The sequence below is a fragment of the Mastomys coucha genome, unplaced genomic scaffold (assembly GCF_008632895.1).
Source record: "Mastomys coucha isolate ucsf_1 unplaced genomic scaffold, UCSF_Mcou_1 pScaffold15, whole genome shotgun sequence".
NCBI classification, from domain to species: Eukaryota; Metazoa; Chordata; class Mammalia; order Rodentia; family Muridae; genus Mastomys; species Mastomys coucha.
Window position 1 is genome coordinate 17,066,323 of NW_022196897.1, and position 15,166 is coordinate 17,081,488.

General features: G+C 50.9%; 1 protein-coding gene across 5 annotated transcripts in view; it reads right to left on the reverse strand.

Moving 5' to 3' along the window:
- The window catches only part of Ntng2 (netrin G2), a 59,381-nt gene that overhangs the window by 28,069 nt on the left and 16,146 nt on the right, over nucleotides 1–15,166 (reverse strand). For all 5 annotated transcript variants that reach the window (XM_031369579.1, XM_031369577.1, XM_031369575.1 and 2 more), the window contains one exon: nucleotides 5,788–6,431. In XM_031369579.1, coding sequence (XP_031225439.1) covers nucleotides 5,788–6,431 — 644 coding nt within the window. The remainder of the gene's footprint in view (nucleotides 1–5,787; nucleotides 6,432–15,166) is intronic.

Below are 15,166 nucleotides of genomic sequence, written 5' to 3' on the forward strand. Positions count from 1 at the left end.
ATCATTCATCCATTTATCCATTTTCATTTCTGTGTGGTTCTGAGGATAGAATCCAGGTGTTAGGCAAGTGTTCTATCACTGAGCTGTGACTTCAACACACACACACACACACACACACACACACACACACACACACACACATTTAGAGAGAGGGTCCCACTACAGAGCCCAGGTTGGCCTTAAACTCAGAATCATTCCTTTATCTCCTAGTGCAGCTGCTCCACCACACACCGCTCTTCCCCTTTATAAGACATGTCTAGACTGCCTTGCATTTATCAATTTTCCAAAAGACCCTTGGTCTGTTTGCATCACTGGCTATGGTGAACCTGCTGATGTAACATGGTGCATAGATACCTGTTAGGTTTTTTTGGCAGATCAGAAGGAGAACCACTGGGTTATATGTTAATTCTATATTCAGCATTTTCAGGCATCATCATACTGTTCTCAGCAGAGCTGGACATTCTAATTCCCGTCAGCCATGCAGATTGTTCTAAGTCTTCACCAGCTTTGGAGTTTCCATTTCCTCTATCTTAGCCCTCTGATTGATATACATAACATTTCTCTCTCTCTCTCTCTCTCTCTCTCTCTCTCTCTCTCTCTCTCTCTCTCTCTCTCTCTCTCCATAGCCCTGGCTGTTCCGGAATCCACGAATAGCCTGGAATTCAGAGATCAACCTGCTCTGCCTCCTGAGTACTAGGACTAAAGGTGTGTACTATCACACCCAGCTCCATCCATTTCTTAACCTCTAGGCCTCAGTTTCCCATTTATGTAATGGGGACAAGGATCTTCCTGGGGTAGGGTTGAATGAAGAAACCCCAGAAAGTGTCAGGGGAGCCACTAGCCTTGGAGACTTGCTCTGTAAGTGATGACCACTATTGCTGAGGGTCAGCTCCATCCTCCACAGCCTCCCAGGATTCTCTTCCTATTTGTGTTTGCAGTGGGGAGTCAAGGGGGACAGAGGCATAGGGTGAGTGGAAAGATGCCTTCCCTCCCTGCCCCCCATGCTGCCTGCCCCAGCAGAGGTTTGCTTCTCTCTGACATTGCTATTCTTGTCCTGTGACTGCATCTCCAGTTACTGGCGATCAATAGGTACAGGAGGTTTGTGAAAAAAAAAGCAGGGAGGCAAGAGAGGGGGCGGGGTCAAGGGAGAAAGGGTGGGTGTGGCCCAGAGCCCACAGAGGGAGCTGCCCACAGGCTCAGCCAGGGCCCTGGGATCAAGTAGGTCCCCTCCTTCTCAAGGGTTTTTGCCCCCTCCAGGGCAAAGGAGGACAGAACCCAGCACTAGGATCGCTGAGCAGGGAGCCCACTCTTTTTCTGCCCCTGGTATATGAGGGCCCAGTGTGGCAATTTCTTTGGAGGCTCTAAGAGTTTTCTGGGTAGAAAAATCTGTCTCCTGGGAAAGCCCTGGGAGTGGTAACTAGCTGGCCCCTCACTTCCCTTTGACCCCCTAGACTTGGTGGGTACCAACTCTCAGTGTGTCAGCCCTGCCAAGGGCCTGTGTGACCGCCGTCACAGCTGTAAGGGGGCCCTGGGGCTATCAGTGCTGGACTGCAGGGAATCCAAAGGCTTTGGGAGGCAATGCTGGAATCGTAAAGAGCCAGAGATTTCACACAGGTGCCTGCCATGTGCCTTTTCTCTTTTGCTGCTGGGTTGCAAGGGTCTGGCTGTCTCTCCACAGGCTTCTCTCTTCCCTATTACTTCTGAAGACACTGTCCCTCTCTCCCAGTGCTTCTGAGCCCTGGGGGCCATTTGGGCTTGCAAACCCTGCTAGCCCAAAAGCACATTTCCTCTTGCCTTTTCTAGGTGCCAAGTCCTGGGCTGAGTGTGACCAGGACATGTTGCCCGGCGGCCTTTTCTTTGCCTCTGCCTCCTTTCTCCCCTGCCACCTGAGGGAAGGAAGGGGGCACACTATAACACCATCCCTTCATCAACAGCTCACACACTGGGGAGATTATGCCTGTGGCTCCATATTGCAGATGAGGAACCTGAGGCTTAGGCAAGTTTCCATTTGGCAGCTCACTTCCTGGAGACTCCTCTCTCCCCAGCTCGCTGGAGGGGCTTTGCAAGGGCCTCTCTGATACCTGCCAGGTGAAAGCCAATTTATGGTGGGTCTTGTCCTATAAAACTCCCCTGGAAATTTAGGGTGAGACTTGGGCTGCTGGGACAGACTGTATGTCCCTGCTCCACATGAGTCTGTATGATCTCCCTCCTCCAGTGCAGTTTTTGGCCCACATTCCCTGCAGTTTCAAGCCAGCCTCTCCTGCCCAGACTCTGTACCTGAGCTCCCCCACACTCGGAGAAAATAGCTCCCACCTCCTTCCAGCCTTCCAGGAATGGGCCCCTGGAGACAGGGCAGCAGGCAGGCAGAACCCCAGGGTGCTGGTGGATGGATTTCACTCTTAGTTACCAGTACAATCCTTCTGTTGCAGCTCAGAACACCTCTTGTGCCCATCTATATATTAGCTCCTTATCCCTGAGACCATGCCAGGTGCCTCTGCCTCCTGGTCCCCTCCCTACCCCCAGAGCCATCCTTGGAGATGTAATTGCTGATGTGTGCAGAGCATGGGACCACCAGCAAAACAAAGAACTCTAGACTTGGGAGAGGAGGTGGGGATATTGTCTTGTGGTCCTTATTGTTTCAGCTCTGAGGGATGAAGTCAGAGCTAGAATGGGAACCCAGGAGACCATGAGGCCAGGGCCTCACTAGAGAAAGCTGTGTGAGGCTTGCTTGACCTTGGACTAGTCTGGACTGGGATCCTGGCTGGCTGACATTTAGCTCAGCTGAGAAAACAGGAGGCAGAGACTGCAGGGTGAGCACCATGGGCCAGGATCAAGTGCTGCTTGCTGGATGCTCCCACCTGGGTTTGTGGGCTCTCCCAACCCCAATACCAACTTGCAGGTTACTTGTTGTTTTGTTGGCAGGTTGGGGAAGGAAGGCAGGTGCCATGGGGAGAGAAAGCCCTAGAGCTTAAAACCAGTGGAAACTTCAGGGTCTCCCTCTGTTGGCTCACATTCTTATTTCATGCCACTTAACTAGACCTAATTAATCAATAACCAAGCTGTTGCTTTCCTGCCAACCAGCCACCTGAAGAGCACTTATTCTCCCTGTGAATTGACTGCCATACTCTTGCCACCATGACAGAGAATCCCTGTGCCCACAAAGGCTGCATGCCAAAAGAGTGCTGGGACTGCCCTGCCACCTCACCTCCCTGCCACCCTACCATGGAGACAGTGGTTCCCAGTGCTCACAGATGGAAAGGAGAGGACTAGTGAGGGGTGTGGAGGGGTGGGGCTTGAACCTCAGCTTACAAGAGACATGGCTGCTACCCTGCTGGGGCTCTAGGTATATTCCAGTCCTGACTGGCATCATCACAGGAGGGAGGCCACATCCCTCTAAGGCAGAGTCTTGTATATACTGGAGATGAGGGTCCCTTGTAGCAGTGGACAAAGAAAGCAGGCTAGGGTCCTAAGGGCCTGGGGACATGGCGGCTACATCAATGCTAAAATGTGTAGGCCTGTGCTTCCTACTACGATGTCTTTGATGTGTCAGCTTGACAACGTCTAGAATCACCTGTGTGATCTTTTTGTTTTGTATTTTAAGACAAGGCCTCTCTATGTATAGAACTCCCTGTGTAGACCAGGCTGGACTCAAACTCACAGAGACCCACCTGCCTCTGCCTCTGCCTCCTGAGTACTGGGATTAAAGGTGTGCCCCACCTTGAGCACCTGTGGGGATTATCTTGTTCACGTCACCTGAGATGTCACTCTGAGTGACAGCCACTTCTTGGGATCCTGGACAGAGAGGCAGCCTGCACTCATTGCTCTCTGCAATGAGTCCCTAACTGGGACATGATATACAGACAGCATTAGTTCTCAACTTATGTGGTGCGATCCTTTTGGGAGTCGAGTAATCCTTTCACAGGGGTCACCTAAGACTATTGGAAAACACTGATATTTACATAACAAGTCATAACAGTAGAAAATACAGCTATGAAGTAGCAAAGAAAATAAATTTATGGTTGGGGGTCACCACAACATGAGGAACTATATTATGGTCCCAGAATTAGGACAGTTGATGAACTATACTTTGAACTAAAGAAAACCCTTGCTTCCTTCAGTTGCTTTTGTCAGGGTTTTTTAAAAATCTTTTTTAGGTTTATTTATTTTTATGCATATAAATGCTTTGCCTATCTTTCTGTGTTCATGTAGGTAGGAAGAGGGCATCACATTCCCTAGAGCTGGAGTTATGGGTGGCTGTGAGTCACTGTGTGGGTGCTGAGAACCAAATCTGAGTCCTTTGCAAGAGCAACAAGTATTCTGAACTGCTGAGTCAGCTCTCCACTCCTTTTTTCAGGGTATTTTATCACAGTATTGGGGGTGGGGGAGGGAGCCATCTTTCAGTGGCTTCCAGAACATTCCAGATTTGAAATTCCCTTCCCCAAGTAGGTAAGAACCATAAATCACAGACAGATACAGAACAGGCTGCAAATGTGCACCTGCCTCTGACTTTCTGCCAGTTTTGAACCCGACTCTACTTCCTGACTGGCTCACCTCTGTCTCCATCTCTGGAATCCACATACAGTATCAACAAGAAGGAAATGCAGACACAGCCACAATAGACTGCCATCCACCCCACCCCACCTCAGCCCAGCACACCCCAACATTCCCCACCACCCCGCCATCACACTCCAGGCAGAGGGAGGGAACTAGCTTTCCTCCATCTATGCCGCCACATCCTTCTCCCCAGTCCTGGTCAAAATATGAAAATACATGGTGTGCATGTTGTGTGTTTTCTAAAAGCGGTATAATGGGGTAGGTAAATGAGATAGAAATGTTGCAAATACAGTCTCTGTGCATAAAATTCTCAAAAAAAAGAAAAAGAAAAGAAAAAAGAAGAAAGAAAAAAGAAAAAAGAAAGCAAAATAATAGCAAAAAAGAAAAAGCACCCTAATCAGACACATGGGCCAGCTAATGGCTTTCCCCCGTGTCAGGAGCTACACCCTAGGCAACCCAGAGCCCTCAGTGGAGAGACATACAAAGGCCCCCTCAACACCCCCAGGTCTCACACTGCCCTCTGCCAGCCGGCTCCAGCCCTCTGATGCCATTCCTTTGGCTAGCATTCATTTTATTCAATATTTTTTAAAGCATTTATTGCATGCTGGGCACTGCTGTGAGCTCTTTGCCAAATCTGACTCATCTAAGCACCCTGAGGTCCAGAGGGAAGCAGATTCAGCTTCCCCGTTCCACAGGTGGCTCGGGAAGGAGGACCTCTTATAAAGCCCGCATGGTATCAATTAATGAACAAAGTTCCCAGATAGCGCAGAACCTTTCGCCCTTTCAGACGTTTAACACCCACACAAGCTCCCCCAATTATGGCAAAGCTTGGCATATCTTGACTGCATAGGCAGTCCTTTGATGTAGCACCAGGTAACATCTGAGGCAGGTGACTTCTTGAAGCCAGGTGCCATCTTGCAAACAAGGTGATACCTAGGTACCAGGTTGACATAAACATTCCAGGAATCAGGAGACAATGCCGGTGTCAAGACATTCAGGTACCATCCATCCCAGGTGACATTAGATAACACCCCCAGGAACCAGGTGACATCCTTAGAACCAGGTGACATCCAGGTGATAGGTCACATGTCTAGAACCAGGTGACATCTCAAATAGCATATAATATCCCTCAAAGCCAGGTAGGTATTCCTATAGACATAAAGGTACCAGGTGACAACGTTCCAGGAAACAGCTGACATCCCCGAATGACATCCCAGTGACCCTGGGCCTTACCTGCCGATGACTTCGATATTGGAGATGGCGTAGAAGTACTTGTAGAGGTTCTCTCGCTGCACATAGGTGCCACCCAGCGCAGGCCGCAGCAGGCGCATGCGCAGGTCAGTGAAGGTGAAGAACTCCTTGAGGCCCTTGGCGCTCTCCAACCTCGTGTACAGGTTGTCCATGTTACGCAGGTCAGGGCCGGCAAAGATGGCAAAGCGGTCCCTTACCTCAAAGCGTACATGCTTCTCTTTTTTGGACCCTGCCCAGCGTGAGTACTCCTCGGTGCAGAGCACCCGGTGGGCGCTGGAGGGTGACATGTCTCGGGCGCGGCGGGCAGACATGCCGAAGGCCTCCATGCAATCCTCTGCATAGAATTGGTAGGGCTGCCAGGTGCGGCCATTGTCCAGGGACTTCTCGAGGACCATGACCGTGGGCCGGCCATACTCAAAAGTCATCACCACATCGTCTGTCAACTCTACGCTCTTGTTCCATGAGAGGGTGATGTTGGCCTCTAGTGGACTGGGGTAGCGACTCCACGTGACGCTTTGCCAGTAGGTGGCCAGTCCCTCATCTTCCCTGTCAAACATAAGCCGGGGTGGGTGGGCCAGGTCGGGGTTGGAGGCATCACACTCGTTACTGCACAGGTAGGGGTTCTCCTGCAGAAGAAGGGAGTCTGTCAGGAAGTAGATGCTGGTCAATAGATGCCCTGTGCCTAGGCTGAACAGCTGCTAGCCATTAGCAAGTCCTGGATGCAGGAGTGAAGTGCCTGTCCCACACAGACAGCAGATGCATGATAAGATAATGGGGTGAGGGTCTTAGGTATTCTGCACTTTCTACTGCTTTTTCTATAAACCCATAACTGTTCTAGATGATAAGCCTATTAATTAACAAACAGCAGACCTTGCCACTGACAGCCTCACAGTGCCCCAATCCACATGGCCACTTTGATGAATATTTCAGGTGTCTGTGCAGAGACAAAGTAGCTTGGATCTGAGTTAAAAACCTCTTGCTCTCTAATGAGCCATGAGGCCCCTGAGGGGGGTGGACACATTGCCACCATCTCCTGGCCACCCCAGCCAGCAACACAGCAGTCAGCCACTGACCACGGGTTTTGATCCTCCACAGGCCAGGGCTGGTGCCCAGGCAGCCTAGGGCTGCTCTGTGGGTGCCTGGTCACAGCTAGCCCAGGGGTTCACTAAGGCAGGACCCACAAAGCCCTGACCCACCAAAATAGCTCTGTCCTTTGCTCCCTGTGGTGCCAATGTCCACCCCATCTGCCTGTCCCTGATGATGGGCGAGGCTTGAAACCTTGGGGTACAAGGAATCTCTCCCCAGTATAGCACCTAATTGCTGAGTGGGAAACTGAGGCCCCAGGAAGGCAAAACAAACCAGGTCTTCTCAGAGGATTTGGAGATACTTCTGAAAAGAAAGCCCTCTCCCACACCCCTCTTTCCTCATCCCCTCTCTTCCCTGCTCTTTCCTTTCCCCAGCCCTACACTGCCTCAGTGTCTTACAAATCACAATGACAAAGGGGGAGCTTTTTTATGACTTTCACTGGTGACTCTGGGCCAGTGCCTAGTCCTGAATGAAAAGAGTCTGACTGACCTCCTTAGGGACCATTACAAGCCGAAGCCAAGCCCAGTGATCAGGAGAAGGTAACAGACAGCTGCTAGCTAATGGAGGTCACCCCTCCACCCTCTGCTCCAGGAAGCATGGGGGGAAACACAAAGTCCAGGGCAGAGCAAGCACCCTGCTTGTGTACTGGGATGGCAGACGTACCCTTAGAGTTTGTGCATGGATGATGGAGCTGGAGAACAGCATACTCAGGCTGGGTACTCTCCCACTCGTTCTTCTGCAGTGAGCTTCATCTGAGGCTCACCGTGTCCCCTCAAATTCAAACGTTAATGCCTAACCCTTAGCGACCTCTAAAGGCAGTAGGCTTTAGATGGGCGAGGCTTGAAACCTTGGGGTACAAGGAATCTCTCCCAAGTATAGCACCTAATTGCTGAGTGGGAAACTGAGGCCCTGTGTTTTTAGACAGTCTTTACAGAGCTGAAGGATGCCCTCGGGTGGTCCTTCTCCTTCTGGGAAAGGCCCCTGAGTAGGGACAGAAAAAGGACACACACTGAAACACCAGGAACACACACACACACACACACACAAAGAGCCATGAGACACAGGTAGAGGTGGCCACATCACCGTGTGGGGTGAAGTTGTATCACACCTCCAGCACCTTGGTTTTGAACCTGTGGGACAGTAAATATCTTTACTGGAGATGTTAGCCCCTGGCAGGTTCATCCCAGTGAGCCAAGTGGAAGGGGCAGCAGCTCAGAGAGACGTGTTACTGACCCTGGCTTTTCCAGGGTGTCCTCATCCACAAATTTGTTTTGTTTTTTTACTCACCTCACTTACCTCTGAAAGCCATGTCCTTTCCTGAGCCACCTGGTCCCCTGGTGATTGTATTAATGTCTGCCCATCAAATATTGACTGTCAATATTCCTGTCACACACACACATCCGCCACCTCAGCAGCTGTGAGTCACCATATATATCACCTTTTGCTGGGTCCTTTTCCAGCCCCCTGCCTTACCTACCCCTAGCCTGCTACTGGTCCTTGGGCTAGGGGCTGGGGAGTACACAGTTCCTCAAAGCCATCAGCTGTTCCAGGCCTCCTATCATTGAATATGGATACAGGGGCTCTGCCAGGGGCTGGGGACTCCAGACTGATTAAGGACCCATGCTGCCCAACCTCCAGGGCCCTGCCAGCCCCCACCCCAGCCCCTGGGAAGCAGATGGTGAGCCACTAATGAATGGGCCTGTGTATTTACCAGCCTCATGCTGGCTGCAGAGACGGCTTTGCCAGCCACGAGCACAGCAAATGATCCCAAGCCATGGCCAGCACAGTCCTCCCAGCTTCTTCACACACACAGGCACCCCAAGATCTCAGAGCTCTGCACCACCAAGGAGGATGTGCTGTGCCCTCCCTGAGCCAGCTCCTTTCTGAACACGCATGTGCTCAGGCCCAGCTTGCTTTTCATGTCACACTGGGGAGATCTCCAGGGGAGTTCCAGCCAGCCTGTGCCCACCCAAGTGGGACAGCTGAGGATAGTGGGAGGCAACAGTGGCTTTGCCAACCTTCTGGGTCTCTAGTATCCAAGACGACAGAGCAGATTACATGTTAATGAAAACAGTCAGATGAAGTGACCTGACAAGGACAGCTAACGCTGGACGAGTTTTGGGCATATTCTACCTTGCTGAAGAAAAATCAGACTAAGTGCTGATGCTTTTAAAACTAGCACTTGCCTTTCTGACGGTTTAATGATTAGCACCCCAAAACAAGTGCACACACCTCTTATTTCCAAAGCCTTAGGTTCCTGGGACAAGTGCTTGCTGCATAGACTTAAGTTGGAGCCTCCAAAGCTAAGTGATCTTGCCAGCCAGCTGTGGCACTGGGCGAACTAGCCGGGGCAGTACTGGAGAGCTGATCCTGGTGGTGGAGGGCTGCAGGAGAGATGACAGGCTGACCAAGTCAGCTACCTCCCAGGCCCTGATCCAGGGCTCTGAGCTACCCCACCCAACACCTACCCCACCTATGACCTCCTGGAGTGTGCAAAGGGGCCGGTCCTGCAGCTCCAAAGCTGCAGGATCTCCATGACACAGGGCAACAACAGGATATCCAAGAGGAGTTCCTGTGAGGATCCAGTGTTGACAGCATAGAAGGAGCTGGAGGCCTTGAACCAGGCCAATGATTCACTGCAATGAACATTTGCAAGTAAAGATGTGTGCACAAAAGAGTGTACTGTGTGACACACTGTGACACCGCAGCTTCCATAGGGAGATGTTTATGGTTCTGTTCTTTTTTTTTTTTTTTAACTTTGTTGGGGAGGGACAGGGAGATGAGTGGGATTGGGGTGCATGATATAAAATTCACAAAGAATCAATAAAAATTTTAAAAAGAAAAAAATGCAAGATGAGATGGCACACTTATAACTCTAACACTGTGGTGGCTGAAGCAGAAATATCCACAGGGCTCACCAGCCAGCCACCTGAGCTTGGCTGGCTAGTTGTAGGCCAATGAGACACTTTATCTCAAAACCAAGGTGTATGGTGGCCTAAGGAATGACACCTAAGGTTGACCTCTGGCCTCCATTCATACATGCACACAAAACCATGACACACACACAAAAGGCCTTAGCATCCTCCACTCATTGCAGTCACCCACAATGTAAATGCCCATATAATTTCTAGTGGCCCCCTCTGGACTAAGGGTTAGAACTCCCTGTTTAGGTCTGGGGCCATTAAGGAAACTGGTTCTATGGTCTAAAAGCCCTACTCAGCTCAGCTCCATCCTCTAGAGGCTCTGTGACCTTGAAAAAGCCACGTGACTTTTCTGAGCCTCTACTTCCTTGTCCTGGGTTCTGTGAGGTAGTGTATGAGAAACTGGGGAGATATGACCACACAGTAGTGACAGTTGTACACAGCCAAGTTGTGCATGTGAGCTGGAGTGGGAAGGAGATGAAGGTAGAGGCTGGGAAATGCTGAGAACCCAGGGGCTCCATGACACAGAGCGTCTTGAACACAGGCTGTTTTAGTGACAGCTAGCCCAGAGGATCACAGTGGTGGTGGGGCCAGGGGCAGATGCTATTGCTATGGTCATTGAGGATATACTAGCCCACTGTTACTTCCCCTGGATATGATGGGACTGACCTTGGAGAATCCTGGGGAAGCTGAGCTCAGCACCTCTGCAGTTTTCCTGTTTCCACACACCACAAGCAAGCCACCTGGAAAGTAGGCAGTGCAGCAGCCCTGAACTGGCAGCGCAGGCGCCAGCGTGGGGGAGGGTGGCATGACAGGTTTCTCTAAATGGGCAGTCTGCGGAGAAACTGTTTTGTGGTGCACTTGGGCGTTCTTGTCTCTAACGATTTTGCTCCTCTTTTATTTCCAGGGCAGGAGTCGGAGCCCGGGTGGTAAACGTGCTGGGCAAACTCCGGGTCAAAAGCATCATGGATCAGGAAGTGACCTGTCACCCAGAAGAGCAACTCTCATCTGGGAACGGTCAGCCATGTGAATCTCTTCACAGGCCTCCCAGGCCATAAGCAGCCTGTGTTCAAAGTGTGCTCACACAGGAACTCCAGCACAGGAAGGCATTTGCCATGCAAGCCTGCTGAGAAGAGTTGAAGCTCCATAACCTACATGCAGGCGTAAGGAGAGAACAACTCCATGACGTTCTCCTCAGACCTCACTATAGAACACGTGCCCCACCCCCGTTGTGCACTCACATACACAATAATAGTAAATAAATAAAACTTTAAGTTATTTTAAGAATACACAGATTCACCCTATTCTAGTCTTTATGAAGGCACATATGTCACATAAAACCTAAACCAAACACATCTTTTCTCTTTTCAGTCTGTTTTTCTTACTTTCTCCCTTCCTTTTTCCCCTTCCCTCCTTCTTTCTGGTGCTGGGGATGAACTCAGGGACTTGTGTACACCACACAAGTGTTCTAACGCTGACCCATACCTCCTCCAGGCTCCCAAGCTTTCCTTTAAAATTGTTCATGTGTATGGATGTTTTGACTACATATATGTCTGTGAACCATGCACATGCCTGTTGTCCATGGAAGCCAGAAGAAGATATCAGCACCTTAGAACTGGAGTTACAGATGCTTGTGGTGCTGAGAATCAGACTTGGATCCTCTGGAAAATCAGCCTGTGCTTGCAAGCCCGAGTTATCACTTTGGCCTCTTTGCTTTCTGTATGGGTCTCAGTCAGGAACTCAGAGCCTGTGAGGAAAAGGGTTTGAGGCCTACCTTGTCTACACAGGGGACCCCAGGCCAGCCAGGACTACACAGTGAGGCCCTGCCTGTATACACATGATGAGAATCTGTGTAATATACATTCAGAGATGCTGGATGTAGGCAAGAGGTCCACCATGTATGCATCTGTCCCAATCCATTTGCTTCCCAGGGGTCAGATTCTCCGATGCCCAATACCCAGTTCTAAGACAAGTCAAGAACCTGCCATTTACTCAAGAGGGAAGGGACACAGCCACCCCCAGCCTGTGCCACACACCCCGCACCCAAGAGGCAGACAGCTCGTGTTTTTGCCACCGGGTGTGTGGGCAGGACCTGAACAGTTCAACAGCTGACAGACTCTTTTTGAACTTGGCTGCCGAGCTGTCAGCCTCAGTGAGGAGTTGGAGATACTTTCTGTGTCCCAGGTGGGAGGCAGGAGACTTCCAAGGAGTAACCCAGGGTATGGGGTGTTGAGGTGAGGGGACATAACATCAACTACTATTCTTACAAGACTTGGGATTTAGGGATGGAATAAAGGGAGGGGCAAAGAACCCAAAAGCGGTCAAGCCAGTCAGCCTTTCAGTTCTCTTTGGACTTGGGGACAAACTGTCCTGTCCTGGCCAGGCTGGAAGGCAATAAGCACACTGACTTCCTAGGTGCCTTTCCCCAGCGCCAGTGCTGTGTAATCTTGGGTTGAGCCTGGCTCTATCTGTACTCAGTCTCCCTACTCAGGAAATGACAGAGGGAGCAGCCAGCCAGCAGTGCATCACTATCCCAGCATTTCACATTCCTCATAGTTCTCACTCCCCTGGCGGTGTGGAAGGAGCAGAGCCATGGCCTCCTCCCCAGTGGGAGGGAAAAAGCCAAGTGCTGGGGGAATTCGCCCTAACAAATTATTTCCTATTTCTTGGTAAGAAAAGTTGCAGTGGTGATGAATTATTAACAAGACGGAAATGGAGATTGTGTTCGCTGCTGGTCCTAATTCGGATTGCCCTGCCTCCCTAGCTCCCTCCTCCCTCTCTGAGCTCCTCTCTCTGGCTAGCTCTCCGTCCCCCTGTGGGTTCATTGATTTATCCCATCTTCTTCCTCTGCCCCAGTCAACAGGAAGGTCACCTGCTTCACTCTCACGAATCAGCAGAAACCCACTCAGAGTGACAGCCGTCCAGGAAGACTTATTCTGTGGGGACAATTCTCCCATGTTCCATCAGTTCTGCAGGCAGGGAGAAGGTGTCCATGCTGGGCCTGATCCTCAATACTTTATCCTAGCAGAGAGCCTTCCAGAGTCTAGGTAATTGTCCTCTTCCCCCAGGCCCAGCCTTAGCGACCATGTCCAAGTCTGTTTTGTATTCAGAGTCTCAGGCAACTTTCCAAGTCTGTTCTGGCTTTAGCCCAAGTCAGCACAAACACTTCTTCATCCTTCACCATGCAGGGAAGCTTTGGAGCAAGACAACTGGAGACCTTTCATTTCAAACCTACCCAACTTTGTCTTCCTAGAACCCTCTATGTGCAAGAGTAAAAGTCCAGGAAAGCAGGGACCAGCAAGCCTCACCTTAAGACACCAACCAACAATGGCTTTAAGTAGCACCACTGAATAACCAAGCAGGGACACTTACCACGTGCACATGAGTGTTGTGTCCAGGTAGGGCTGTGGGTTCAAGCAGCAGCTGAGGAGATGCCAACCCAAGACCTTTGGTCTGTTTGGGGTTGCTGGCTTTAGCCCCCAACAGCCCTTCAGCGTACCTCAGGACACAGGGCTGTGCGTGTGGCTTAGACATCCAGGAGATGGTCTGTGGGATCAAGGTGGAAAGCTAGGCCCTGTTCAGACTTGCCCTGCCTGCAGGGACACAGCCCAGCATGGCTGGCTTCCTCCATCAACAGAGCAGCCACAGGGAGTGGGAAGGGGGGAGTTTTGTCAAGGCAGTGACTACATGAGGGTTAATCTCTCCAAGAACTCAAATTTGTCTTTAAAAAAAAAAAAAGGCTCCATTCTGCTTTGCCCTGGGCATATGTGAATTCTTCCCACAGCCAGACTTCCAGGAATGTTTGGGGTGGGAAACTCTTTCCCAGTTCTGAAGCGTGCCTGGCACCCAGCCGTACAGCCCCCACATGCAATGAATGTGCTCCAGGCCCTCCGTGTGCCACCTACCAAGCAGACACATGTGAGCCCCTGCCTCGGAAGAGGACGGCCCTCTATATTTGCATACATCTAGACACAGGGTGATCACTACCACAGAAAGGCAGGCCTCTCTGACTGGATTGCTCTGTTGGGAGGGACTTGGGCTGTCTACTTTGTATATGCTCCATGGTTCCTGTTCCAGGACCCCTTTTGTGGTCCCACTTTCTCTCATTGATGCCATCAAAACTTTCCAGTTCATTAGAAGGTGAGAGAGGGGCTTCATGAGACCAAGCTTGACCCTCCTGACCTTTTCTTAGAGAGGATCTTGCATATACCAGCTGGTCTCAAATACCCTATAAAGTTCAGGTTGACCTTTGACTCCTGGTCCTCTGGCCTCTACTTTTGAGAGCCAGGATGACAGGTGTGTACCAGCATGCCCAATTCATGTGGTGCAGAGGATTGAACCCGGGCCGTGTGCATCTTAGACAACCTGTCTACAAACTGATGCAAACCCAGATCCGAGTCTGTCCCCTTCTTCACCAGGACCTCAGAGGCTCAGAGGGTTCCCTCTAGCTCTTTTCCCACCTGTGGCATCTGCACACCCCATCTCTGAGCTTACACTCTGGGTGGTTTGCCCTCCTACCTACCTCGTTCTCCATTAGGGGCTACACTCAGCACCTGAGCAGCTTGAGATATTTATTTAAGAATAATTTTTTTTAACAAGTAAATGAAAGAAAAGGAAAGGGGATGGGAGGAGGAAAGAGAAGAGGGAGGAAGGATAGACTGGGGATAGGGTGTGGAGAAGAGGAAGCCACTGGTAAAGTGCATTATTGATTGGAGATTTAGAAAATGCTTAGAGGGTAGGAAAAGCATCCCGGTCTTTAAAAGCTTGTGCAAGGCGTAAGCTAGACGCAGGCAGCCTTCCCAGAGAGGGCCTACTCTGCTGACATGAATATTTCATCACTAGGGGGAAAGGCAAGGCTGTGAGGATTCCAGTGCAGGGTGGGGTGAGGGCAGGGCAGCATGGTCCCTCCAGATAGCCCTGGGGCCGTTAGAGCCCTGGTCATTCTGCTTGCTGATGGCAGCTGTCCTGGGGCTTGCTTGCCGAAGACTAGGGCAATAGGGCCGGGGCCTGGGACAGACACAGACAGTCACAGGCACTCACAGGGGCAGCGTACCTAATTACCACTGACTGGTAACTCTGTCCCAGCCCCTGTCCTGTTCCTATAGGAGACACCACCAGCCCCTTGGCTTCCTCTCTCCAGCTCATCCTCCACCTGATGTCAGGCGCCTTGTGTAAAGTGATGAAGTATATGCCTTGCCCTCTTTAGCCTCAGCACTTGGGATTCTCAGGAGCCCAAGTCTTGGACTCTAGTCCTGCCCATTTCCCCCAACACAGCTCATCTCTCTCTGCTCTCCAGCTTCTCTCCAGCTAGCCTCTGCTTCCTTTCAGGAGGAGGGTCCATAAGTCTGTGTGTG